The following is a 26,979-nucleotide window of genomic DNA, read 5'->3' as shown; positions in this document are numbered from 1 at the left end:
GGGGGGGACTGACTTGGGCCTTAGAATTTTAGACTATAGCTGCCTTGTACCTCACCTGTTACTTGTTTCTCTTTCTCACTGCCACTTGTGGCACTTCTCACAATCTGGTTTGTGGTGAGGATGCTCATCCGACTGCATTCATATTCCAGTCTTTTGTTTTCATAGCCCAAGGGAATTTTGAAGGCCCGTGTTTGTCCTTTGATTGTCATCACCGTTAAATCCTTTTGTGGGATATCTTGCAAATTTGTATTTTCTTCCAATTAGTCTTGGCCTACTGTCCTCATAAATATCAAACTCACTATTATAGTTGCACCAACAGCCATTGAGAAATTTTTTAGTGTGAAATTGGATACTGGTGTCTTGATCTCTGCATTCCAGTGTAATGTATTGTTCGTAACTTCTAGAAGTTAGCGAGCAAATTTAAGTAAAACACAGAGGTAAGTTTATAGAAAGCAGGACAGTATCTTTAATCAACTGTCCTTGAATAGTCATAGTACTACTGAAATAACTTTTTCATTTAATTTTCCAAACTCTGTAGATGCACCAGTTCGTGTGCATGTTAATTCCTATTTCACAACAGATCTTAACTGATATTACGAGCCATGAAAGTATTAAGCTTCTCAGAACAAACAAGTGATGATGTGCTGAGTACTGGAAATGGAAAGAAATGATTGACAAAAACACAGCTATCTTTTAAAAGGTGCTAACCCTTACCTTGGGTTTCATGATTCCAACAACATCCTTCAAATCTGAGAGTATCTTTTCTCTCTGTCATTAGTGTTTCATGTGTCCAATTGAAAAATTGCTTAGAATAATGTATGAATATTTACCCCACATGTTCTTGCTGTTCTTTGAAATAAGTATATAACTTTGTTTTCTTTAATTTTCTTTAAGACTTAAGTAACTGGGGTAGTGAAATAAATGTGCTGCTATTTCTTGGGTTGTCTTTTCAGATGCAATTTGTGGAAAAAAACAATGATGCTTTGCACATGTCCCTTGAGTCTCTTATATGTGAATCCAAGGACAAGTTTGTTCGACAGCTGTTTGAATCCAACAGTAACAACAACAAGGATCCCAAACAAAAAGCTGGGAAACTTAGCTTCATCAGTGTGGGAAACAAATTCAAGGTAACATAATATAGCAAAGTATTGTATCTTGTTGTAGTATGTGCCACTTTCAAGTTACCTGAAATAAGCAGAACCTAAAGGTTGGGAGAATTAGTGGTAACTTGAGATTCAGACAAAGAAAATGTTAAATAGACATTTTTTTCTGTTGAATTATAAGAAACCACTATATTCAAGCTACGTGCTATGTGTTTCTGTCAAAAAGATGTTTCATAATAGTCCTTACAGAGCTTATGGAGTAATTTTTAAGTCAGAATTTTGCAAAGCCACATGGAAGACTTTATTCAAAAGTTTTAAAGTCTTGAGATCTAAATTTGGATTCTGTGGACTTTAAGGGGTTCTAAATGTAACAAAGGTGTTCTTCCCTCCTATCTTTATTGTGCATTCTAGAAGATGTATCAGTTGGCTACAGTTTGACATTCTCAAAATTCAAAACCTAACCTAACCACTGGTTTTCCTCTTCTAAAATATATAGTCATGGCTTTCACAGAAAGATGTTCAATGTGCTGAATGTTTCCTTTCTCAATACCGGAATCTGATGCTTCTCCTCATTTTCTCCTTTCTTCTGCTTGTTGTAAAGCTGACCTTCAAACCTTGTCTTCTCCAAATGTTTTCTGCATCCTTTTCTCATTCAGCAGTTTTATTTGAGCTGGACTATTCCAGCTCAGGATGGCTAGAAAGAGAACTGTAGGGGAATTAAGAGATGAAAAGCAGACACAGCCGTGGGCTGCAGGTAAATTTTTCAATCTCATGGATTTATTGTTGGTAGAGCTGCTGCAATTTCAGCAAGAGCTCTTCTCTACACATCTGGGCCAGATCCAATGAAGGATTTGCATGCCTTCAGGTCAAGTGCTGCAACATTTTTGGTACGCTGCCTTACCTAGCGCACCTAAAACCCCACATCATGTTCCTGGCTATACTCCTTACACAGTCCCTGGGAAAAGCAGGTATTTTAAACAATCCAAAAACGTTCTTGTAGAGTGGAGCACTTCCAGTAGCAGAAGACCATTTCTGCTCCATGTCAAGGTTAAGTGCTGAATTGTGATTGCAAGATAAATTCCTTCTTGCATAATTCTGTCTTGTGGCTAGTGTTTAGAACAGTTCTCTAAAAATGCAGGGGCTGAAGAATGGGAAGGATATGGTAGCAGCACTTGCTTTTTTGTGTAGCAACAGTATTCTGCTTTAGGTCTATAGAGTATTCAGTGTTTTATATCTACTGTATTTCCTGTAGTGTGAAGTTATTGTTCAGTCTGACGAAGGGAATTCCTCTTCCACCTTTCTGGAGATGGTTTGTTATGTAGCCAGAATTAAAATTTTCACAGGGCCAGGAAAAGCAGGAGACAGTATAAAATGCATGATCAGAAGGCAGACTGAAAAATGGAAATGCATACAGATAAGCCATCTCCTGAGCAAACCCTGCAACCATGAGTCTGTTGTAGGTGAAGCAATGATCCATTGTTTTTTATAGCTACATTTTCAAAATGAAAGCGTCTGTGGGATCTTTGAGATAGTTTCCACATTCTTACATCTGGGTTTTCAATTCCTCTTGGATTTAGCACCCCACATCCAGTAGATACGGACATGTCAATGATACCATTGTTCAAGGAGGGCTGAAGTAAAAAAGGAGGCTTTTTTTAAGTTAAGCAGCAATTGAAAGGGAACTTTTTGGATTGCCTTTTGGACTTTGGTGTTCACCTCTGCACCTAGAACATGACTAACGTCCTCTTTGGATCTGGCCCATCAATCTATAATTCTTTCAATGTTTTTGAGTTTCATGGCATTTTGAATGTATGTGTTACTTCCAGTAATTCATTTAGTGTTACCTTCCCAGACACAACATGTGCTGCTGATGAACACTAATAGCCTTGAAAATTTCACATCAGATGACATCAAAATAAGTTCTGTTATCTTAGTAGAAATTCATCTCTTTAAGAGTAAGAATTCTTAGTGTGTCAGTATGTCAGTCTCAAATTCTTGTAATTACATCAATTTATTAGATGATGTCGCAGGACTTCTCTTTATGAAATCTTTCACAATTCCCTTCCTTATAACTAATTAAAACTAATTCACTTAAATCAGTTGAGGAAATAATGATTAATTAGGTCATCAGATCTATGCAGAATCTCTGGGATGATTTTACCTTACTGTGGTAATGATGGATTCAATTGTTGTAATTCAAAGAGCAGTAGTTTTAGCATTATGTTCTATTCATATGGTCATTTCATTAGCGAAATTTACCTGAGAATGGCTCTGGCTTATTTCTTGTCAAATCACAGAGTATAAGGAAGGGGTATTTTCCCTCTAGCAGAAATGTATTTTGTTGATGGAAATTAGGCTGTCCCTTCCAAAATGAAGTATTCCTAACTTAAAAAACCATGATGATTATATTCAAGTAGAGATATGAAGAGTATGTGTAAGTGAGAACTGAGCAGGAGGTTATTAGTGTTTGTCATGCCTCTTGTGGCACTCCTTCTCTCTTTCTAACCATGTCCATGATAAGTTAAAAAAAACCAAACCAGTTTTATTCACCGGAAGGATGACTGGTGGCTGTAGGTGACGCACATCACCCGTACAAATCTCATTTCATAGATTCTAGGTAATTGAAAGATCTGGTTAAAAACAAACAAACAAACATTAGTCAGAAGTCAGAAATTTTCAGTTTTGGTTCTAGTACAGAAAAGGAAGAATATGCTAGACATACAGAATTTTGTTGTCAGTCTGTGTACTTAAAGCTTGCTAGTATGCTAGAAGGGCTGGCACAGCAGTAATCTCTGTGGTAAAACAGATGCATCTATAAAGTAGAAGTATAGCTGTTTTCCTGATGTGGTTCTGAAATATTTTGAAGTCCCTACCAATTACATTCAGTAGCAACTGTGACTTGTTTTCCCTGATAGCCTTAAGTCTCTGGTGATCCTGTAGACTTGCCCAAGATAATCATAGGACTGTGGTCTTTTCTCATCACAATATGTTTAAATGCAGCCTCAGTAAATGTGATTTTAAAATTATAGTCAATTGTCATCAACAGAGAATTAAAAATAGTTCGTGTAGGTTCATTCACCTAAACACTGACTTAGCTTTAAAAAAACAAGAAAACCCTGAGCGTATGTGTGTTCTGTGTTAATTATTTGATGTACAAATATATGCTTGTTCTAAATTAAATTTGGGCTTTTGCAAATTTGCAGTGTATTTTTTTTTAATTACTGCTGATCAGTCTCGTTTTCTTTATAATTTTATCACATAGCCATTATTTCCTGTATTTTCCCAATAGGCTTGCACTTTTTTTTTTATAACTATGTTGTAGTAACTAACTAGTCCATACAGTATTGTTGTGCAATTAAACACAAGTAATTTCCTCAGGACCATTCATGCACAATTGCATGATTTTTGTCTATTAAAATTTGTGAACGTTTGATTTATCAATTCATCTGATTTACTAACAACAAACATGCATGCAGTGATGCTGTACACTATTCTGTGTGTGTATTTCTGTAGTTGTCATGGTAAGACTCTTGAAATACCTGTTTTCTTTTACAGACTCAGTTAAATTTGCTTCTTGAGAAGCTTCACAGTACTGTAAGTATATATACAGATGCAGGTTCATAATTTTCTGATGTAAGTCATAATCAATTATCTCAACAATATGGCTTACAATAACTGTGATAAGTAATTGCTTTAGAGTTTGCAGTTACATGGCACTTTTGAGATGCCTTGCTGTGCAGGTGATGATTATTGCACTACAAAACCACCACCTTTAAAAAAGTTGTAGAATGATATTTACATAATTTGAGTAAGCAATATGAAATCTGTCTGGGCTGTGATCTCATTTTTTGTCACTTTTACTTCCTTCCATTCACTGTTTATCATTGATGACTCATTTGCAGAAGACCTAGAGAAGTTATTTAGAAGTAAGGCAGATGATAATTTATTATTAGTTACTGTTTTTGGATTCTGTAATGCCGTTAGAAATTAAATGTTTCATTTCATTTTTGTGATAGGCTGTAAACGCACAGATGGTCAAAGAATGATTCCCCTAATGGGTATTTGCTAATGTAGCTGATGTAATTTGATAGTTTGTGGAATGCTCCGTGTGGTTTAACATACCCATGTTTTAGAACTTGAAGTTGTAAGAACACATTCTTGTTTCTCCTGACCACATGTTCTAACCAGTTCTAGATGTGAGGTTATTCTCTGTCCAAAAAAGAAAAAGGGGGAAAAACATGGAAAACAAATGGGACAGCTGCTGGGGTATATCCAACATTAAGATTTTACTGTACTCATGAGGCTGGTCTGAAAGAAAGATGATCGCTTTCACACAGAACACTCAGGAACAGAGATCCAGTCCAAGGAAAAAGTATGTGGCCAGGCTTGCTGTACTCTGAGTTTAGCTAAGCCACGACTGAGGATGTGTTGTTAATATAGAGCTCACTTGGCAAGTGCTCTCTGACTCTGAGCTGAGAGATAGAAAAAGAGAGAAAACACTGCAAACAAGGAGTAATACTTTGTTTTCTCAGGCTCAGTTTGTTTTAGTTTATAAGGCAGGCTATCATTAGCAGCCACCTGTCATAGGAAAATCTGAATAACTGGATGCTGTTTTGCAAAAACGTCATCCTTGATGAATGTGAAATGATCAGAGAAAGCAGTGGTGAAAATTGTAGAGATAGTACACATGGTGATGAGAGAGGAGCAGACCGGAATAACATGGAGGAAGGGAGAGTGAAGCAGTGAGCCGGAAGAAACTGTAAAAAGTAAAAATAATAAGAAAGGAAAGTCAGGTTCATCTGGGATGATTCCAATGTCAGGAGGCTGGTAGCATGTTCACTGATGTGAACTCTGGAGGACTGAGGCATTAGGTGATTTGACTGTAGAAGATAACGAGGGTAGTAGAATCTAGATTGCTAAATCATAATTAGGTCATAGTAATGTTAAGAAGAGTTGAGTGAAAACTCAAAAAACTCCAATTAATAGCTTGAGCACTGAGATCTGTTACATCAAGATCAAGGCTAGAGTACAGAACTGATACATGAGAGAAAAAGAACATTGGCATTTCTCTTTTAGAATACTGTTACTTTGTATCTTCCCCCCCCCCCCCCCCCAATACTTAAATTATTAACTGTTGCTTCAGGAGGTTTAGAAATGTGTAGATTCTGCTAACTTCTTGTTTTGTTATTAGGGGTCTAGCTTTATTCGCTGTATCAAGCCTAATTTAAAGATGACAAATCACCATTTTGAAGGAGGACAGATCCTCTCTCAGCTCCAGTGTTCAGGTAATGTATACCTCTGATATTTTTCTCTCTGTTTATCACTTTGGGCATTATAGATTGATTTAAGTTTGAAATATGTGTGATGCAAGCAGTATTTCCTTACTTGAATGGTTGCTTTCTAGAAGGTACCTTATTTATGCCGTGTGAACAATTATTTAGATTCTTAGTGACTTAGGTCTCATTTTAGTCCATAGAACCCTAGAAATAATTCATCTGAACAGCCGTAAGGTCTCTTCCTTGCAGGAAGAGTTGGTGTAATTTCCATCAACTGTTTTTCCAATTGATTATGAGAGTTCAGAGACCAGGAGCATATATAGCCATAAATTGGCACACAGATTTATATTTCCTGACCTGGAGCTGAATCCCATCTCTTTGCATTGCCCACAGTGTTAATAAGGGGCAGCAGTTCAGGTCAGAACAATAGAATGCTTTTAGATTACTGGGGCAGTTGAAGCATTAGAAACGCCTGTGTGCACTTAGAGGCAGTCAGTATTAGCTGAGATACCTAATAATTGAAACGCACCTGTTTAATTTTATAGATACTATAATAAGAATTGAATCATATTGGTTTACTTTTTTAGATTTCTTTATACCGCTGTTAATTTGATTTGCAGCAGGACTTTGAACAAGGACACTTCAGTGTAGTCTTTCCTGTTGCTTTGTATACTACAGATTGCAAAGCTGCATTTTCATTACTCTTGAAATACTAGGCGCTTTCCAATTTTACAGCTTTATTTTTAAAGAGTAAATATTTGCAGTTCTGCTTATGCCTCACTGAAGAGCAGAGGGAACTGCTTGTCTGGGAATCACTGCTGGTATTGTCGATCTTCATAGGGCATTTGTTCATCAAAGTACTTCAGTATTTTTTTCCCTCTTCTGTATTTTTGTACTTTCAGTAGCTTGTGCTTGATTTTTTTTCCTCTTTTTAAGTCAAAGATATTTCCATGTTCTGCAGCTGATGTTTTGACAAGCCCATGTGTTTGGCATGTCCTGTTACTGTCACAAAAGCTTACCAGTTTTCAGCGATTAGAAGCATAGCACCATTTAGATTGGAGAAGGCCTTTGAGACCATCCAGTCCAACCGTTAACACAGGACTACCAAGTCCATCACTAAACCATGTCACCAAGCACCACATCTGTGCGTGTTTTTTTAAATACCTCCAGGGATGGTGATTCCACCACCTCCCTGGGCAGCCTGTCCCAATGCTTGACCACCCTTTCAGGGAAAAAATTTTTCCTAATACCCAATCTAAACTTCTCCTGGTGCAACTGGAGGCCGTTTCCTCTTGTCCCGTCACTTGTTACCTGGGAGAAGAGACCAACCCCCACCTGCCCACAGCCTCCTCTCAGGCAGCTGTAGAGAGCGATAAGGTCCCCCCTGAGCCTCCTCCTCTCCAGGCTAAACACCCCCAGTTCCTCAGCTGCTCCCCATAGAACTTGTGCTCCAGACCCTTCCCCAGCCCCGTTGCCCTTCTCTGGACACGCTCCAGCACCTCAATGTCTGTCTGGCAGTGAGGGACCCAAACCTGAACCCAGGGTTCGAGGGGCGGCCTCACCAGTGCCCAGTACAGGGGGACAGTCACTGCCCTGGTCCTGCCGGCCACACTGTTGCTGATACAAGCCAGGATGCTGTTGCCCTCCTGGCCACCTGGTCACACTGATGGCTCATGTTCAGCCAGCCATCAACCAACACTCTCAGGTCCTTTTCTGCCATTAACAGCATTATCAGCAGATTTCTTCAGTTTAACAGCATTTGATGTGTCAGAGAGGAAAAAAATAGCAAATTAATTTCCAAGCTTCAACAATTGCTGTTTTACAGTAGTCTTACAAGCTCACTTTTCCATGTGTTTACTTTAACAACAGTAAATGAAGCTTAATGTAGTAGAACAAAGTTACAACATTTAATGATAAAAGAGCAAGATGTAATGCTATAAAATCTTTTTTTCAAAAAGAAAGACTTAATGTAAACAAAAAAATAATTGTCATTGAAAGCAAATATGGAAAAGATGAAGTTTAAAGACGGTAACCACAAGTTAAGGGCTAACTTAAAAACATTAAAAAAATCTGTTGATAGGGTTATGTAAAGCAGCAGGCAAAAACTGGCATGGCCTGGGCTGCTTGAAGTGATTCATACCTTTTACTGACTGTGTCTGTGCTTTACTCATGTTCTAGTTGCAGCCAAAATGTAGTAACACTGTTTGGGACATCAAATTTCATCTTAGCATCTGATGCCTTGTATTGAAAATGTATACACAAAATGTTCTGGCACCGTGTATGAATCTGATGTTGCATCTGCATCTCATCTCACAAATACTGACATGAGAAAAATAAAAGCCTGGTTAGGCATTACTGGCTTTTTTTTTCATTAAAAAGGAAAATGCCAAATCTGCTAAAAAGAAGAAAACACTTAGAAGAAGTATTAGGAAAAAGATCCGCTGCACAATTGGATGTTCCTTGTTGCTGAAATAGGGACAGAATTGTGTGGGCTCTTCTCATCTGTTCAGTATTAACTTTTTGTGAATGATCCCATGATCAAGAAACATTACAGGCTGGATCAAGACCCAGCTGAACTTTATGGTTTAGTCTCTGAACAATGTCTCATAAAAATCACTGCTTCATTTGCATTTTACCGATACCAGCTTTTGTCCTTGTGTTCCTATGAATTTAGGAATGGTGTCAGTTCTCGATTTGATGCAAGGTGGTTTCCCTTCACGAGCTTCATTTCATGAACTATATAATATGTACAAGAAATACTTGCCTGAAAAACTGGCTCGACTGGATCCTAGGCTCTTTTGCAAGGTAAGAAATAAATTCTTATGCTATATCGTCCTGGACATAAAATGTGCTGTGGGGATTTTCTGAACTTTTTTTTTTTTTTTTAACAAGACAGAATGTAATCTTAACTGTTTTCTGTGTTTCAGGCACTATTTAAAGCTTTGGGACTGAATGAAAATGATTACAAATTTGGGCTAACCAAGGTGTTTTTTAGACCTGGCAAGGTAATGTTTCTTTTGGAGTTTATGAATGTGAATCTTAGAATAATTTCAGTTGGAAGGGACCTCCAAAGGTAACGTTGTTCAACACATTGCTAAAAGCGTGGCCAACTTACTGCTCAGGGCTTTTTGCAAATGCTGTTCCTTTTCTATGAAAAAAAATCAGTATTAATACTGATATAATTGGCTTCACAGTCTTGTTGCTAATGCAAGCTGTATATGCTTGTTGCTAATATATTCCTGATGCAGTGTTTGTATTCCAAGATGTTCTACCAGTCAGTTATGACTTATGTTGACTATTAAAAAGAGCGAGTCAGGGCAAAGAAAAAAAAACTTTTCTAATGAAATCTGTTTATAGCTGAAATCTCTTTCTGTGATTCTGAGTATTGCTGCTGCTGTGCAGAGAAAGGAGATGAAGTAGGGAGCTGTTGTGACTAGAAAGGGGAATTACTGTAGTCCCAGAAATATGTTTTTAACTGTAACAATTACTGAAAAGTAGAAGTGCAGGATTTTCAGAAAAAGTTGCCTTAGTTGTACACTTGTACAAAGTTTAGAAATTGAGAAGTGCTTTCAGGGCTTTATTTTTTCCCAGATACAGAATTAGAAGTGTCTTGAAGTTGTGGAAGGCTAGAGTAAGTGTTCAAGATATAGAGAAACATTTTTTTTAAAATTTTGGCAATAAATACTTTTAGTAATTAACAAATAGTTAAATTATTCTAAATGATAAGTGTTGCACAGCAATTAAACAAACAGAAAAAACTAGTAGTCACTGCTGTTATTAAAGAATAAAGTGATGCCAGACATACTCGCTCACTTGAATTAATTGAAAGCTGATATGATGACACAGTTTACATTAAAAATATTTTACCTTTTAACTCAACATGCTCTTGAATAATAATAATAATGTTTAACCCTCCCCGTTCTCCTTTTTTGTAAAACTTTTTTTCATTATTGTTTAGTTTGCAGAGTTTGATCAGATAATGAAGTCTGATCCGGATCACTTAGCAGAGCTAGTTAAACGAGTGAATCGCTGGCTTATCTGCAGTCGCTGGAAAAAAGTTCAGTGGTGTTCTCTCTCTGTGATTAAATGTACGTATTTTATGTTTTATTAAATCAAAATATTTGTTAAAAATATAGTAAAGCAATTATTATCGCCTTGAAATGTAGCCAAGAAGATGCATAGCACACGGTTACATACTAAAGTCTGAGTAATTGATTTCAAGATTGCCAAGAGAGGCACTTAAAGCAGAGGTTTTTCAAAGTGGGATATAAGGCCACCACCCACCAGTTATATGTCTCCTGCGTCCTGTCTGCTGGGTGCTTACTGAAGCCTGGGTAAACACTTGTACAAAAATAATTAGCTATCACAGATCTTGCATGGGAGACACTTCTACATCAGCAGGAAGGAACAGTAGTTCAACTTTTAGCTGACAACGTGGAGTCATTTAGTTCTGGAAAGTCCCTGCAAGTGGTTGTCATCTCTGGGCAGAAACTGCATTTTTGAAAGCACTAACGTGAATTACAGGGCAAACATCTCCGCCTCAGCAATTACTGCTGATCAGCAAAGAAGTGCCTATCACTATTGATATGCAGTTTCTAATTGCTTGGCCTGTCCAGTTTACTGTGCAAAGTAGGAATGTGGTCGTGTGGAATAGACATTGGTGCTTGTGGGCTGCTTCAGTAAAGATGTCTGGGAGATTGGGAAAGATCTGATGCAGGATGTCAGGGATCTAATAATAACACAGAGGGTGGAAAGTATACATTAAGATGGGAAAGAAGATCACAAAGGCTTCATGCCTTATGGCTGTGCATTTGGGCCAGCACAATCGTGACATCTGCCACTGATTGGATACTATTTTTTACTGTTTGCACTGGGGCAAATGCAAGTTGTGAATTCTTATATAGGTTTCGGATATCAGAAATTGTAAAAGTAAAATAATGGTTTTGACCTAGAAATTTGTGCTGGTCAGTCTGTTTTTTCGGAAAGATAGGACAGAAAGTCCTGTGTTCAAAAAGTAGAAACCCAGGAAAATAATATGCTGGTTTGATGTGCCTTACTTTTTTTTTAGTGTTTTATGGAAAATTGGAAGCTCATTTTATCCCCAGAATAACGCTGAAATAGATACACAAAAAGTAGAGTACGTCTTTGTGATCACCTCCGTCCTGTAGTTAAGTATTACTATGTTCACGAGCCATGTGCTCGGCTGATGACTAAAACTAGCATGGATCCTTAGGTATCTATGCTTTGTCTAGTTGACAGATAAAAATACATTCTTGCACTTCTGAGCTACTTGGCACACATCCTTGTGCCTGTGCCTTGACATTATTCTCTGTTTAATTTGCCTCTTGGTCCCAATCTAGATGAAGACTGTTAGAACAGCCACAGCTGGAGGTTTTGTTTTCTGTTCTTTCATTTCAATATTTCAAAGAAATGCTCAGCAAAGTTGCAGCTACTGTATTATCTTTAGCAGATACTGGATACTTGATTACCCTTCAGCACAGGACTTAGAGGTTGAGCGTTTCCTGCTTGCTAGGTCCAGTGGCTTTTCACTGAGCTTACTGATGTCTGAGAATCTGGAGGGGGGGTGTGCATGCGTGCCAGTGTGCACGTGCTTAATCCTTCCTGTTTGTTTCGGGTGGAAACCTCTGTGCTTGGCTCAGGATTGTGAATTCTGTTGTCTGCCGTGCGTTAAGTGTTACGGTCCTAGTGTAGACCTCGCTGTTAGGCACATGCAGTCTACATAGAGTTTTGAGCCATCAAGTGTGTGAGTAGTATGAGTTGCGTTAAATGGTATAAACCATTGAGACTCAGTATCTTCTGTCTATTTACAGTGAAAAATAAGATAAAATATCGAGCCAGTGCCTGCATTAAAATACAAAAGACTGTTCGTATGTGGCTTTGCAAGAGAAAGCACAAACCACGGTAAGGGGATATTCCTTGGGTGAAGAAAATGGATTTTTAATATAATTTTCTTGTGAATGTAAAGAGATTTACTACACTTAACTAAATGTATCTGAAGTCATAGAATGATGCTAAGTATGACTGAAAGAGACTTAATAGTTGCCACGTTCTTCCTCTTTCCCAAGGATGAATAGACTAAATCTGAGCCTTTCCCAAGATATGTTTGTTTAGCTCTTTGTTCATAAAATCCTTCAGTGATCGTCTAGTTATTAGAAATCCTTAGTTAAGTCCCTCTAAATGAAATTTAAGCTCATTAATTTTATCCTTTACCCATTCACACCTTCCCTTATAGGCCCCCTTTCTTTTTTATCTTAAAAATAATTGTGTGTTCTGTCTATCTTGTCTCCTCATGAAATTATGTCATTCCATTAGCTTTAATCTGACTACATGGAATACTGATGGAAAAAACTCTTCAGTCATGAAGCTCTGCTGACACCTTTTTGCTCTTTGTTAGAGATCCAACTCTCTGTTCTTTAATAGTGGGGTTCTTATAAAATGTTTTCTTTTACATCCTTTGATAGTTATGTTTCATTTTGTACCTTGGCATTTCTGACAATGTCCCTGTGTTTTTAAGCTGTTCTGTACTCATCTGTAATGATTGGATTTAGTTTCTGCCTTTTGTATGTTGTTTTCCTGAATCTCAGTTCAGTTTCTTTCTAGGAAGACTGTCCCAGGTTTTCCTAAACTCTTCTTTTCCCCAGACTTTTTTTTCCCTATGGGGCTTAATGACTGGATTCCCTGCTGTATAGTTGAGCTTTATCTGATTCAGTCCCATTATTGCTCTTTGAGTAAGTGGCACAACTCAACCTTTATCTACTCCAGTCAGAATCCTCCAGTACATTTTACATTACAGTAATCTCGTAGATTTTTACGTTACAGGTGTAACATCAGTATGTTTTGTTACTGAAAAGAAAAAACCACCACCCCATGTTAATCCTCAAAATAAAACCATATTTTTCTATTTTGAGTCAGTGTCTGCTAACCAGTTTTAATTATTGTTTGCAAAAGGCTCTATTGCTTAGGCACTTTATGTGATAATGTTTGAATTACAAGAAAAGAGGATGAGTTCTACCAGAAGGCATAACTTGTCTCCCCTATCTACCTCTTTAATGTGTGTGGTTAGCGGTGGTTTTAAAAATACCGCCTTGTAAAACCATCTCACTATACAAATAAACTGTCTTACCTTCACAGCATTGATGGCCTGATAAAAGTGCGTACACTGAAGAAGAGACTTGATAAATTTAATGAAGTAGTAAGTGCTCTGAAGGAGGGGAAGGCAGAGACAAGCAAGCAGGTCAAGGAGCTGGAGTATTCTATTGATGCATCAATGACCAAAATTAAGGTATAATAATAACCAGAGATAATAGTTTTTCATTACATTTAAAAAACTTATTTTTCTCTCTATAAAAGACATTTTGATACAGAGGTCTTAATTTTCAGAGGCACTGGGTAAATCCTGTTTAGAATTATTTAGTAATGTAACTAAAGTGAACCTTGAAACTGGGTGCATATGTCTAGACTTTGGTATTATTTTCAAAATAATATATATGTTTCAAAATCAGCACTGGATAATTTAAAGCAAAAATGCATGTTGATATTTTGAGACAAATGTTGTCAATAATTTGCTTGTTGCTTTTATTATTGGAATAATGCATGTTAGCAATGTTTTAAATTAATCAGGGCTTAAACATACAAGCATTTATCACAAAGTGAAGAGATTTATATTTTAGTTACAACTTTTTTTCAGACTTGGTAGGAAAGATAATTCAGATTGCTCATTATGCCTCAAGGTCTACAGTTCTCAGTTTCTTACCACAAAACTACACAGACAAAATGAAAACACTCTAGGATTTATTAATGTTAGAAAAAAATCGTTGTATTGAATTTTTCTTTCATGCTATATTATAACTTTCTTAGTGTACTTCATTAAGATTTTTCTTTTTAAAATCACAGCTGAAAAGATGCTAGAGTTACCCTATCAACTTACAGTTATCTTTTCTAATAAAAATAAGATAATTTGATTATCATCATGATACACCCTCAGAAAAGGTCAGCAAGCTCCCCATATCACAATTTTATTAGTTATACATCAGTGTGAATTGTGAAGTGAAATTAAATTGTAGCTATCAACGAGGTTTGAAATCGTATGTATCAAAGGGTAGTGTTTGAAATATTTTCAAACTGTTATTTGCTACTACTATCTTTTCTAAAAAAAGTCACAGCACAGTTCAATAATTTTTCTGAGTGCTAGCACACGTAGTAAGAAAAACTACTCTGTGCTATGGCATAAAAGGCAGAGCTGTAAATAACCACTGTAGCAGCTGGGAACACCACACAAAATGCGCATAGGAGACCTTTAGTTTTTATCTTAGTGTGGTAACAATTACTTTCTGTTGCTTAAAACTGCAAGGTTTAAAAAATGAAGGCATGTTTTAAAGAGAAGTCATGTTTCATTTCAGTGGTAAAGTGGAGATTACCTTGTATGGTTTTATAAGAGAGTAGTGGATCCCCAGGACTTTAGGAAGAAAGGGAAAGATGTGCTTAAGCTCCCCTACCTTGAAGTGTATATATATTTTAATTATACTGCTCGACGCTCTCATTTCACTTAATATTTTTCAATATACATTTTTAAAAAATGAAGTACAAATGTAAAGGAGTATAATCTTCTGTTATTATTCATTTTGCAGACCACTGTAATGACTAGGGAGCAGATACAGAAAGAGTATGATGCTCTAGTTAGAAGCTCAGAGCAGCTTCTGAGCGCACTGCAAAAGAAGAAACAACAAGAGGAGGAAGCAGAGAGGCTGCGACGCATCCAGGAGGAAATGGAAAAAGAAAGAAAGAGACGTGAAGAGGAGGAAAAACAACGAAGGAAGGAAGAAAAGGAAAGACGTCTGTGAGTCTTGAATAAGTTGCTGGTTATAGAATGAGAAGAAAATAGGAATGGTGCTTTAGTGAGGTCTTTTTTAATACTCCTGTGCTTAAAGAGGGTCACTTGGATCGTACTCCTGGTGTGCTATGCAGTGTTAAAACATTCCCTTTCCCAGTGGTTTAAGGTAAGTGTAGTCAGAATAGAGTATGGAAGAAATGACATGATGCAGCTGGAAACAGAGATTAACTTGGAAAGTTTCTTGACTTTACATGTAGTGTCCTGTCATCAGGACTGTACTGACTTCTGGATTACCGTTCAGTTTTATGGAAGATGCTTTCCTATCTCTTGTTCGTTCGCATCGTAATAACGTGCTTTCATTCCCGCTTCCTCTTTTCTAATAGGAAATCTGAGATTGAGGCAAAAAGAAAACAGGAAGAGGAAGAGAGGAAAAGGAGGGAAGAGGAAGAAAAGCATATTCAGGTCAGTGTTTTAGCTTGTTTTGGTTTGGTTTTATTTTTTTAAATTGTTTTCACAGCTTAGGTTCTTTACTGAGTCTAATGGCTTTATTTTAAAAATTGTGTCTCAGAGTCATTCAGTAGTGTTGCTTTAGTAGTAAATGTAAAGGTGAAAATCAGGATTAGGGCTTCCCAAGACAGATCATCATTTCTAGTACACATGCAAGTTCAGGTCTTATGAGTAGAGGTGCATTTGTTTTTAAAAGTTATTTTAAATTTAAAAATACACAACAGTGGAGGATCCTAGTTTAGCCTTTGAAATTTTTGCAGATGTTCTATGTCAGTCAAGTTTGGTACACGTTTACTAGCAGTCACATCTGGACATCTGGCTGTGTTACGTACCATTTAACTGTAAACACTTTCAGAATATTGGTGGTAATGAGAGGGTACAGGACTGTCTCTAGTAGCTCGTTTGGCTACATTCATGTAGAATACATGCAGTGTAAACACTTCTCCTCCACCCCTCCCCCTTGATTTCTGACACTTCTTACTGATCCCATCATGAACTCTCACTCTGAGTTGTGTTTGGCCCCTGCACCCTTGTTTTTCTCTTGTCTTGGAGATGACGTGTGTGACCTGGGGGAGCAGTTTCAGAGAGAAAAAGCTTCTCTGTACGGCAGTTGTAGCAAGCGTAGGGCTGTGGTCATTGTTATTTAAAGACTGTTTTAAGCCCTCTCCATGACTAAGCAGAAGCAGTATTTTTCTGCGGTATCTTGTTATCCCTGGCGTTAGCCTAGCACTGCTTATCCTCCTTGCATCTGCATACTCTTTCTATCTACCTCATCCTCATTCTTGATAAACAAGTCGTTGAAACGAACAGAGAAATTATAGCCTAACTTTGATGAAAAAATGGATCTTTCCTGTGTTACTGAGTCTGTCACCTGTATCAGAATAATAAGCACTAGCAGCTTGTAGAAGTTAAACGTAAAAAGAGTAAGCTGCTGTTTGATTAGGCTCTAAATCATTGCTTGGAGACCATTGCAGATGTGCCTAGTTTTGTGAGAAATTTGTGGAATAAGTTTCCATTCAGGGACAGTTTAAATGAATTCAGCTTTGTCCACTGAGGAAGCAAGATGGCCTGTTGCCAGAAGGTTTAACAACAGGGTCTGCCAGCACTATGAGCGTCTCTAGGGATTGCCTTTCTTTATGTTTCTTTGTTTCTGAGATGTGAATATCTGCAATGCAGAATGTAATTTACACTTTAAAACACTGTGTTTGGATACAAAGAAGATATGTAATCCAGTAGGGTATTGCTTTCTTCTACATACAGTTAATTACTCATTATCTCTCCTGCTGGTGGTTGCTACTATCAGCTAATCTACAATGGGATTCATAGGATAAAATCTCTGGTGTTACTGCATTGCTTTAGTGGTGCAAATTCACAATGATGAGTGGGAATGACTTTGTCTCCTTTGTTGAAGTTTGGGCACCAAGAAAGGTGCTAAGACTTAGCATGTATGACTTATAGAGTATGAATTGGATGGTTGTGTTTTGCTTACTCTGTGCAGAAGTAACCCTGTGTTAAATAATGATGGTAAACCGGAATTACAGTTTTGCTCTGCAGAGGCAGTATATCTGGATTGCTTCTGCATTTCAGTAAGTCAGAATTTTACCATTTGCTTAAATTCAAAGCCAGGTCAAGTGCACAGAGGATTTCACTGTTTGTCTTGATCCCTTTTCAAAATGAACCATGGACCTAGATGCAAACAATGCCTGTTGCAAAGTCCTATAATGCCAAGTGCAGAATATCAAGGGAGTATTGTTAGTGCTATGGAGTAGTAAACATATCGCTCTGTATCATCTGAGTTGTTTTAGTAATTCTAAAAACTTTTGAAGTCTTAATTTTCTTAATAGCTACAAAAAGCTTCATGTGCTGTTTAAATAAGGAATAATTGATTGGCGCTTCAATTTGAAAAAGTAATACAAGTGGTGGACAATAATGATTTGATGACTATATGAAACCCAAGATGCAGTCTGTAGCTTTTTTGCATTTCGTGGGTCAACCTAAATACTAAGGCTGTTACTTTTTCAGTTCTGTAAATTTTGCATGTTTTGAAAGCTATAAATATACTACTTGGCATATCTTTCTAATAATTACCTTACATAGCGTTTTGGGTTTGATTGGATAAGGTTAAAGGTGTGTTTTTATAAAACAGGCTGAAATTGAGGCTCAGCTAGCTAGAGAACGAGAAGAGGAAACCCAGCACCAGGCAGTGCTTGAACAGGAACGCCGTGATCATGAACTTGCAATGAGAATTGCCCAGAGTGAGGCAGAACTCATCAGTGATGAGGCTCAACTTGATTTAGGATTGCGCAGGTATGGGGCTAAATAATTACATATCTCTTCCCCTGCTCCCTGCCTCCCCTGCTCCTTACCACCTCCGCTACCCCCCCAACCCCCCCATCATACTGTACTTATCCCTTTGAGAAGACTATGCATTTGTTGATTTTTTAAATGTATTTTTGTATTAATTAAATGACCTTATAAGTCAAATTTTTCAAATTAACTCATGAAATTTGTTTAGAAATAGATTACTTTTGCTTAAAGACTTTCTCCATTTTGCATCTTGCTACATCAGTAGTTTAATAGGTGCTTGTGAATACAGCTACGGTTCTTTTTCTTTTTTTGAGCTCTGGCAAGGATGACAACCAATGCAAATTATTATTTTTATGACTCATTTGGAGTAGTGAATGGAATTTCTTCAGTGGTAGGTAGTAATGAAATATATCCTTTCAGGTACTTGATGGTTCCAGTAGTATAGTGTGAATTTGTATATGTTTTGAGGTTTTTTTAACAAGAAGCCCTCTTTGAATGCAGAAATAGTAGTTATTCCTGTGTCCTGACTGGCAAGTTTTTTAAAGTGGAATGAATACATTTAACATAAATGGGTTTGAAGTTTGTATGTTGTCTAAGTATTTTGTTCTATGTTAATTTTTTGATGTGTCTCAAGAAGTGCGTGGCTTTTGGTATACAGATCCACACTGCATGCAAAACAAGAATTCTTTGTGTGTGAAGGATGACACCTTAGAAGCAACTTAGAAGTTCCAGTAAAAATGGTACTTATTGGTCAAATTGTGTAAAGGGACCTATGAACATGATCACATCATTAGTGCTAGTCTACTCAGTTTGTTCTTGTTGAAAGAAGGGGTGTAAAACATCCCAAGTGTTTCCATGAAATTTCAAGCTCCCAGCTGTGCTCTTTGCTACTCAAATGTTATATAGATGTATACTCTTTTTTTTTTTTTTTTAATAACTCTATGCCTATGTGAGGTAGCTGGGTGATTTACTTTTCATGTACAATACTGATTTTTAGACACTTCCAGTAAAATTATTGTGGTTTGGTTCTCAGTACACAACAGCTGTCATATTGTCTTAGATAAGACTTTAACACGCTCAGTTGAATGTCCAAGTACATCACAGACAGCATTCTGGAGATTTTCATACTTCCCTTGTTTGGATTTTGGTGCAGTACTTTGAAGGTAAACACAAAGTCACTCTACTGTTGCAACCTGGCAGACTTCTCTTAATTATGAAAGAATTGAGGCAATAGACAAGAAAGACTCAGAGGATTCAGCTTTTCTGACAGTGAAGCTCTAATTCCCACAGTGTTTCCTACTGCTCACGGGTGACCCTGGTATTTGTATTTCTTGTCTAGTCCCAGAATGGATGATGAACTAACCGGCTGCCGGTTTCTCTCTGCTGTGTAGTTAGCAGTAGGAGAATGAAGACTCTTTTCTGAGTGATTGGAAAGTGCAGAATGGTCTGAACAAGTTAAGTTCACAATGTAAATACTTTCTTCAACAAGATAACGTATAAATCTAGAAAAAAAGCAATAGTTGTTTCTGCTTCTGTGAGATTTCTTTTCAGCTCATTAGCAGATCTTTTTCATTCCGTTTCTGCAGTTACTTCAAAGAGTTTTAAGTATGTCCAAAAATTGAAGAAAATGCTTTTAATTGCCTCTTTGATTTGATTTTGTTTTGGTTTGTTTAAAAACAAACTAAAACGTTTCCCAGACCCCAGTATCTTCTACTGAAATCCAAGGGTAGATTTCCACATAACTGCGGGAATAGGCTTAAAGGTAGAAACTGTGGGAATTTTCTGAAATGAAAAATATTTATTGGTTTGAACAAAACATGTAATTTAATAGTTTAAACCTAAATTCTCAAGAGTTATTTTAACTGATAGCAATTAAAATTTTGCTAGAGTCTAAGGAACTTAAGTTCTTCCATCTTCTGGATTAGAGACTTGTGTATTACCGTACGATGCACTGAAATCACTATGACTTACATATGTGTATTTCCATTTTCTATTAAATTCTGCTGTAGTAAGATAAAGCATGTATCACTCCGTGCTGAATTCATGGAGTATACTGGTTCTACAGTATGTTCACACAATTTTGTAAAGAATCATTTCATGCTTACATATTGGCATGAATAAGAGGGTATTTTCCATTGTGCTGTACTACCTGTGCAGTGAGAATAGTAAGAAGAAGGTGATTTTTATGTGCTACTTTGAAGGAACTCTTGTATTTTGCTCATTGGTTCCTTGTGTGGTGTTGTATGTTGAAAATACTTTATTTCTTTCCTTCTCAATACCTTGCTGCATCCACCATTAGTTTTCATAGATATTTAAAGGTTCGTAAGTATTAGTAGTTTCTTTGAAAAATATACTCATTGACTCCTTTTGAAAAAGAGAAGTTGTTTGTTCTGCCAGTAGATCCAGCATTTTAATTTGTGCTTATTCTGGGCTGAGTATGCTGGACTTCTCCTAGCTTCATACAATTTTATTACTCACCCATGTGAAATCATGTGTAATAGTTTACTCCTAGGTGCAGTGAATCCCTTAACAGAAGTGCTTAGTGCTTAAGTTAAAAAATAGTTAAATAATAGGTAGCTGTTTTTTATTTATGTGGCTTATTGAAATATAATATAGCATATAGCAACAAAATAAGCCAGCTTCAGTGAAGGTGTTGTATCTCTCTTCTGTGCATTGTGCTGGAACAATCCAAGTAAGTTCTAATTTGTAGCGTATTTAATGCTATGGTGTGTATTATGTGGATTTTCATTATGGCAGTTAGTGTCTTTTCAGAACTTGCAAGAAGAAGCTATCTGTTCTGTTCCCAGAGTAGCTACATAAGGATTGCTGTTATTTCTTCTGATATGCTTATCCAGACATTAAATTATCAGTAGCATGTCTCAAAATCTTTGATTTTGAAAGGTGGGGTGGGAGGGTAGAAGGGGTGGGGGAAGTTTTAGCTTGTACATATTTTCCAGATTGTCTTAATTTAACTTATTTTTAAAAAAATAATTTAACAGTCATGATTGAATGAGAAAGGTGAGGAAAAAAGGTCAATATAATGCTGTTTCTCTGTTAATAAAAAAAATAATCATAAGATAGTAAATAAGATGTAAATACTATGACCCACCTTTTCCCACTTCACATTGTTAAAAGTAACTAGGAAGTAGTCTGTCTAACATAAATATCTTCTATTTGCAGAGCCAGTGGAGCAAAGCTGCAAATGACTGCGTATGGCATTTTTTTTCTATTTGAATGCTCTAATAGAAAAAAAAGCAATACTAATTAATTCAAAGGAGATTGATAGTCCTGATATTTACTAATACCCCATAATAATTCTATTAGTGTGCATCTGTAAAATTTAAATCAGTTTGCAATACCTTATATCCACTACTTTGCTTCTAATAAAAAAGTTAATAATCTAATATACCTAATAAGATCTATTTAGAGATGATTATATAGTGTAAATTTTTTCACATATCATCATCTATTTTTCACTGCCCTGTGTGATTTATTGCTCTTAAAAGAATCAGAGCTCTGTGTGTGTATATATATATTAGAATGGAAAATATGTAAATAAGTAGCCACTTTTTGGTGCACTTTTAATTAGCTTCTGTTTGGTTGGCAAGAGACTTTCACAGTTGTAAAGGTTGTTTTTATATTCATATGTTTGGTTTATGCTTATTTATCAATTTTCTTATAGGGAACAAATGGCCACAGAAATGTCAGAAATATTGTCTAGGTAGGTGAGAAGACAACACCAAACTAATTATTTTATAAAATCACACATTAAATGGATTGAAGTGTTACGGAATAAAAAATCATAGAATCAAGTTTGGTGGGTTTTTTAAGTGCTAAGCAAATAAGTAAATTATTTCTTTCAGATAATTCAGATAATTCCTTAATCCTTAATAATTCAGATGATTCCTTAATCAACACCTTTTGTCAGCAATTATTTTTCTGCTATTTTAATTGGTTCTAAAAAAATTAAATAGTTCATGTACCCTGGTGTTTTATGTAATTTTGGTAATGTTCCTCCAGTGCTCTTCTCTTTTCACCTTTCTTAAAATGATAATAGAAAACTAGGCTCCACATCTTTTGTAGGAGTACTTCTATAGATTCAACACAAAGTTAAAGATGTTATTTAATGATAACTGTTAGCACTTATAGTAAGATGATATTCTAGTTCAAATAAAAGCAATTTTGAAAATTACCATGTTAAAAGCATATTAAACCCCCTCTTAAGACAACTAAACAACATCCCCTTCTGAGATTTCTTGAATGCTAATGCAAATTTTTATGCACAATGCAGGAGAAAAGGTGAATGCAGGTCTAGATCTGAACACAGTTCTGCTGGAACAGTCTCATACTAACTTGTGTTAGAATACTAATACTCTGTGGAAAGAAATTGTAACAATGTCCTACATGTCAGTGAGTAATTAGAAAGTGTATTGTGCAACTTAGGACAGAAATAACCTTTTGACATTCATTTTCTGAAGCCTACTAAGAAGCGAAATTGTTTAGAGAGCTTTTAAAAGTGAATCTGTTGTTACATAAGCTGCTACGCTGTGTATATATAGTCTGAAGATGATTGGTCTCTCATGATTGATGAGTTTTGTAGTTGTAGCGTTGATAATTGGGAGTACAGCTGTTAACTAAATGTGTTTCTTGCAGTGGTGTTTTAAGACTAGGAATAAACAATGTTGTGTGTAATGAAGTTAGCATGTGAATTTCGATGGCTAGATTGTATTGCATATATTGACACAGTTCCAGTGACAACGGCCAATACTTAATGTGAAAAAAAGTCACAAAACTTTGGGGCAAAATCAGAGGGTTTGTGTTTTGGTTGAATTAAAAATGCAGTACTTACTGTATGCTTGTTTAACTATTATTTTTTTTTTAACTTTTCATGTACTGAAAACTTCACTGAAGACTGATTTTTATTTTTTTTATTAGGTCTGAAAATACTGTTTATGACACATAATTTTGTTAGATTGAGTGTTGAAGACTGACTGTCATGTATCATGCGCTTCTCACTGCCAGACTGTTATGCTTAAAGTCATGTAGAAAACAAGAGTGATCTGCAGAGTGCAGAGTAGTACTGTAATGGAAAGACTAAGCCGTTCAATTGGATTAGCATTCTTAAAGATTACTAGTTTAACCAGAGATCTTACAGCCTAGTTCTGCTGCTCTAAATTATGGAGCAAACTCTTAGAGTGGTGGGCAGTGTTGCTAAATAAGGAAAATCCTTAGGATTTGTCAAATTAGGTTCAAAAAGGTTAGACACCAGGCAGCGGAAATTACATTTAGCAGCAATCCTTTAATGACCTGCAGGTATGCCAGTGATAACAAAATATTAAAATACATATTTTGAAGGGGACTGTCTAATGATTTGTTTTACACTTAGTGAGTAGTGCTGAGGGTGCAGAAGAGTTCTTGTCCTTCAGCTATGTACTGATTAAAAGTCAAAGAGGTAATTTTTTATGTCAGAGTTCTCACATACCGTAACTGGAAGCTGTGTGTTGACTCAGATTAGTAGTATACATAGGCATAATTAAGCTGATGGTCCAATAAACAGTAAGATTCTGTAGTTTTAATTACATTTGAAGAGATGATTCAGTTGCTATTAAGAACATTTGGTTAAACAGATTGTTTTATTCTATGAAATTTAAATGGCCTTTGTTACCTTGGTTTTAAAACTGCTGTATCTATATAGAGAGATTTTTCACAGAAAATTTATTTATAACCTATTAAATAAAAAGGGAGAATAAACAATATCAAACTTTATAGTACCACATGAGACCTTTATGGAAAAACAAACTTTACAATAATATTAACTGGATTATAAATACTGTAATAATGTAACAGTTCCACAAAGATATTGCTGCACAAACGGGCTTTAAATGAAAAGCCCTGGTCTCTTCTGTTTTTTTGTCTTGTTGATTTTCAATATCACATATTGTATCAAGTATTTTGCTACCCTGTTAAAGATCTAGTTTCTTCTGAACAAATCCTCTCAGATCCTGAAAGATAATTCAGTTTGCCTCATGTTCTTAGTCCTCAGCTTTAGCAGAGGTTGGTTAGAAGCATGTCTGTGGTCTTGATTTCCTTAGTGTTTAAAAGGTATTCTGGTTGTCACTAAATGTTGGACTGTTTTGAACTTCGTTTATATCCAAATAATCCATGGGAAGTTTACTGTTCCAAGGGGAGAGTTCTTCCACTTCTTATCCATACCACTTTTAAGAAAAAAAAATAAAAAATTCAGGTTTATCATTATACATATATATTTAATGTTTGTTTCATGGGCAACCTTACACATATGGTTAAAGACGATGGAGATTTTAGTAATAATATATCAATTGTATTTACTGACTTTATTGCATACACTACCTACACGACAAATACCTTTTGCCTTTGAAAAACACTGTTTCTGGATAAGTCTTTTTATACTGGTCAGCCTTTCTTCTGAGAGTGGTCCTTTTATCCTTGGCATCTTTTGATGGTTCCAACCTCACCCCCCAAAAATAAGTATTGCTGTTCTCAGACAGCTACTATAGAAATAGTAGGGAATTAGTTTGATTTCTCTTATATTAGACTTTTGTCAAAGACATGGAATATTTTTTCTAATCTTGGTGTGAGGTTTTTGTCCTAATCCAGTTTTAAACAGCGGAGGAAACACCTTTTCTTCCTTCTACTTGTCTACTTCAGAAATATTTTTCTACACCTGTTTTTCTAATGGAACTAAAAATGTGTGTGGCCACTCATTGTTGCCTGTATTCTGCATCTTGACTAGTACTAAGAAAAATGTACATCATTGTGGGGTGATGTACACATAAATGGAATATGTGTCTTTTCACAAATAAGTGCTAATAATTAATGACAATTCCTTTTACTCTCTAGGCAAGCAATCAGATTATTATATGATTTTGGACATAAATGATACTTTCGTTTTCTCTTAATCATTTGAACATGTGGAAAATAATATGGCACTTTATCTTTGAATTCAGTCCCTCTGCTGCTGCTTTTCATTGTAATAAATGTACTGCAGTGTGGATCATGTGGTCTGTTCCTCCTGTTTTAGCAATTCCTGTTTCATACTTGAAAAAATACATCTGGTTTTTTTAATAATTGTAGGGGTCCTTCAGTTCAAGCCACGAAAGCTGCTGCTGGTACTAAGAAGCATGATCTCAGTAAGTGGAAATATGCAGAGCTTCGTGATACAATCAATACATCCTGTGGTAAGTTGTTTGGGGTTTTTTTTTCTGATTTGAGAAAGCAGTCAAGTTGTTGTTGTATGAAAGGTGTTCCTTTCTTTCTCTGACAAAGATAAAAACCTGCTCATTCATATATTCAGGTTTGAATGAATGTCAAATAAATTTTTAAAAGTTCTATTACCCCCAAAAGAACAGCAAACTAAGCTATTTCCCTACTGAGGAAACAGAATTTCCTTTATTACCTGCTTTACTGATTATATATTTATGATGTTAAACTGCTTGTGCCATTAAATACATTTTTTTATTTTACATGAATTTAATTTCTCAGAATTATGAATTTCCACAAAGCGAATAATAGTGATAATGCTTTACCTAGAATTTGCTTGTTCTAAGAACTATTTTGTTATCGCTTCTTGTTACCACAAAAATCACAAAAAACAAAATATGTCATGTAAAGCACAGTGTGAAATATTTTCTGTCTTAGATGTTCAGATTATTCTTTAATTTCAAAATGTGTCATTTCACTGGCAAGCTCACAGATGGGACATGAATTACTCTTCCCCAATATTATGAAGATGGATAAGAATTATTCCTTTATTAAATTTTACTGTTTCTTCCTCCTTCTGATTGAAAGCAGTTGGTTAATTTCTGATTTAAGATAACTCAAAATGTCTCCCTGGATGTAGGAATTAGAAATAAACCCATTCTCTCTATTTGTATTTAAAACCCAAAGTTAGCTCCTCTTTTGTTTTTATATATGCAAGACTGGAGCAATGTTTTCAGCTGAATAGGTGTTGCAGCAATACATGGTGATAATATGTGTTCGTTCCTAGTGAAACCAGTTTGGATTCTCTTAGGTGGCTAATGAAGAAGCCTTGCAATCATTCAGTCTCTTAGTATCATGAAATTCAGCAAAATTAAAATATGTTTATGAAAGTGGAAAAAAGACCCTAGGTCTGAGCAGTCAAATTGCTGATTTTCCTTTTTTAAATTGCAGAAATAAAGTTCAGCAGTGAAACTTGATCTGTTTCTTTACTGCTTGGCTTGTGATACTGTTAACAGCCAAATTTAGTGAATTGAATGTTTTATTTGTAACATTTCACTGATCCAAATCTCACAGTAGAACAGCTACTTTGGGGACTACTCTCACTAAGGGAGAAAAGGATATATAGCACTCTGAGAGTCTTTCTGGGCCATAAAATACAGGTCCTGTTGCTGCAGAGAACGAGGGTTTGTTATAACATATTAGTATTACAATGTGATCTACAATTATTTACCTGTCAATATAGAAAAGCATTGCATAGATACTTTTTCTGATTTCTTGTTCATCTCTTCCTTCTTTTTGTGACAGATATCGAACTGTTGGCAGCTTGCAGAGAAGAGTTTCACAGGAGGCTAAAGGTATATCATGCTTGGAAATCCAAGAACAAGAAACGCAATGCAGAAGCAGAACAGCGTGCTCCCAAATCAGTCACAGACTATGGTGAGGAGAGAGAATTTTGTGTTTATAATAATTTTGGTGACAGTATTCTAAAGAAAACATTTCTAGAATGAATGTTGGCATTGCTAGGTTGAAAGAAATTCTTGGGTTTCTAAAGAGTATTTTTATATCGATTTAAGGTAAATATTTTGAAAGGATTGGAACTGGCAAATACTTTGAGAAAGTAGAATATTTCTAGAGCTGAATAGCTTTCCCTGAAACTTTTTCTCATACCAGCTCACATCTGTTAAAAGTAGTTCTC

The 26,979-nt window shown here is 36.0% G+C and overlaps 1 protein-coding gene across 3 annotated transcripts in view; it reads left to right on the top strand.

The window, feature by feature from the left end:
* Nucleotides 1-26,979, top strand: part of MYO6 (myosin VI) — a 117,989-nt gene that overhangs the window by 80,432 nt on the left and 10,578 nt on the right. For 2 of the 3 annotated variants that reach the window (XM_080388160.1, XM_080388162.1), the window contains exons 18-32: nucleotides 954-1,127; nucleotides 4,659-4,697; nucleotides 6,295-6,388; nucleotides 9,054-9,184; nucleotides 9,307-9,384; nucleotides 10,338-10,467; nucleotides 12,211-12,301; nucleotides 13,532-13,682; nucleotides 15,028-15,236; nucleotides 15,614-15,692; nucleotides 17,884-18,044; nucleotides 21,225-21,254; nucleotides 21,727-21,765; nucleotides 25,158-25,261; nucleotides 26,589-26,720. In XM_080388160.1, the coding sequence (XP_080244286.1) occupies nucleotides 954-1,127; nucleotides 4,659-4,697; nucleotides 6,295-6,388; nucleotides 9,054-9,184; nucleotides 9,307-9,384; nucleotides 10,338-10,467; nucleotides 12,211-12,301; nucleotides 13,532-13,682; nucleotides 15,028-15,236; nucleotides 15,614-15,692; nucleotides 17,884-18,044; nucleotides 21,225-21,254; nucleotides 21,727-21,765; nucleotides 25,158-25,261; nucleotides 26,589-26,720 (1,642 nt within the window). The remainder of the gene's footprint in view (nucleotides 1-953; nucleotides 1,128-4,658; nucleotides 4,698-6,294; nucleotides 6,389-9,053; nucleotides 9,185-9,306; nucleotides 9,385-10,337; nucleotides 10,468-12,210; nucleotides 12,302-13,531; nucleotides 13,683-15,027; nucleotides 15,237-15,613; nucleotides 15,693-17,883; nucleotides 18,045-21,224; nucleotides 21,255-21,726; nucleotides 21,766-25,157; nucleotides 25,262-26,588; nucleotides 26,721-26,979) is intronic. The other variant, XM_080388161.1, reaches the window with a different exon arrangement.

The sequence above is a fragment of the Falco punctatus genome (assembly GCF_963210335.1).
Source record: "Falco punctatus genome assembly, chromosome: 5".
Classification (NCBI taxonomy): domain Eukaryota; kingdom Metazoa; phylum Chordata; class Aves; order Falconiformes; family Falconidae; genus Falco; species Falco punctatus.
This window is presented reverse-complemented; position numbering and strand designations above follow the sequence as displayed.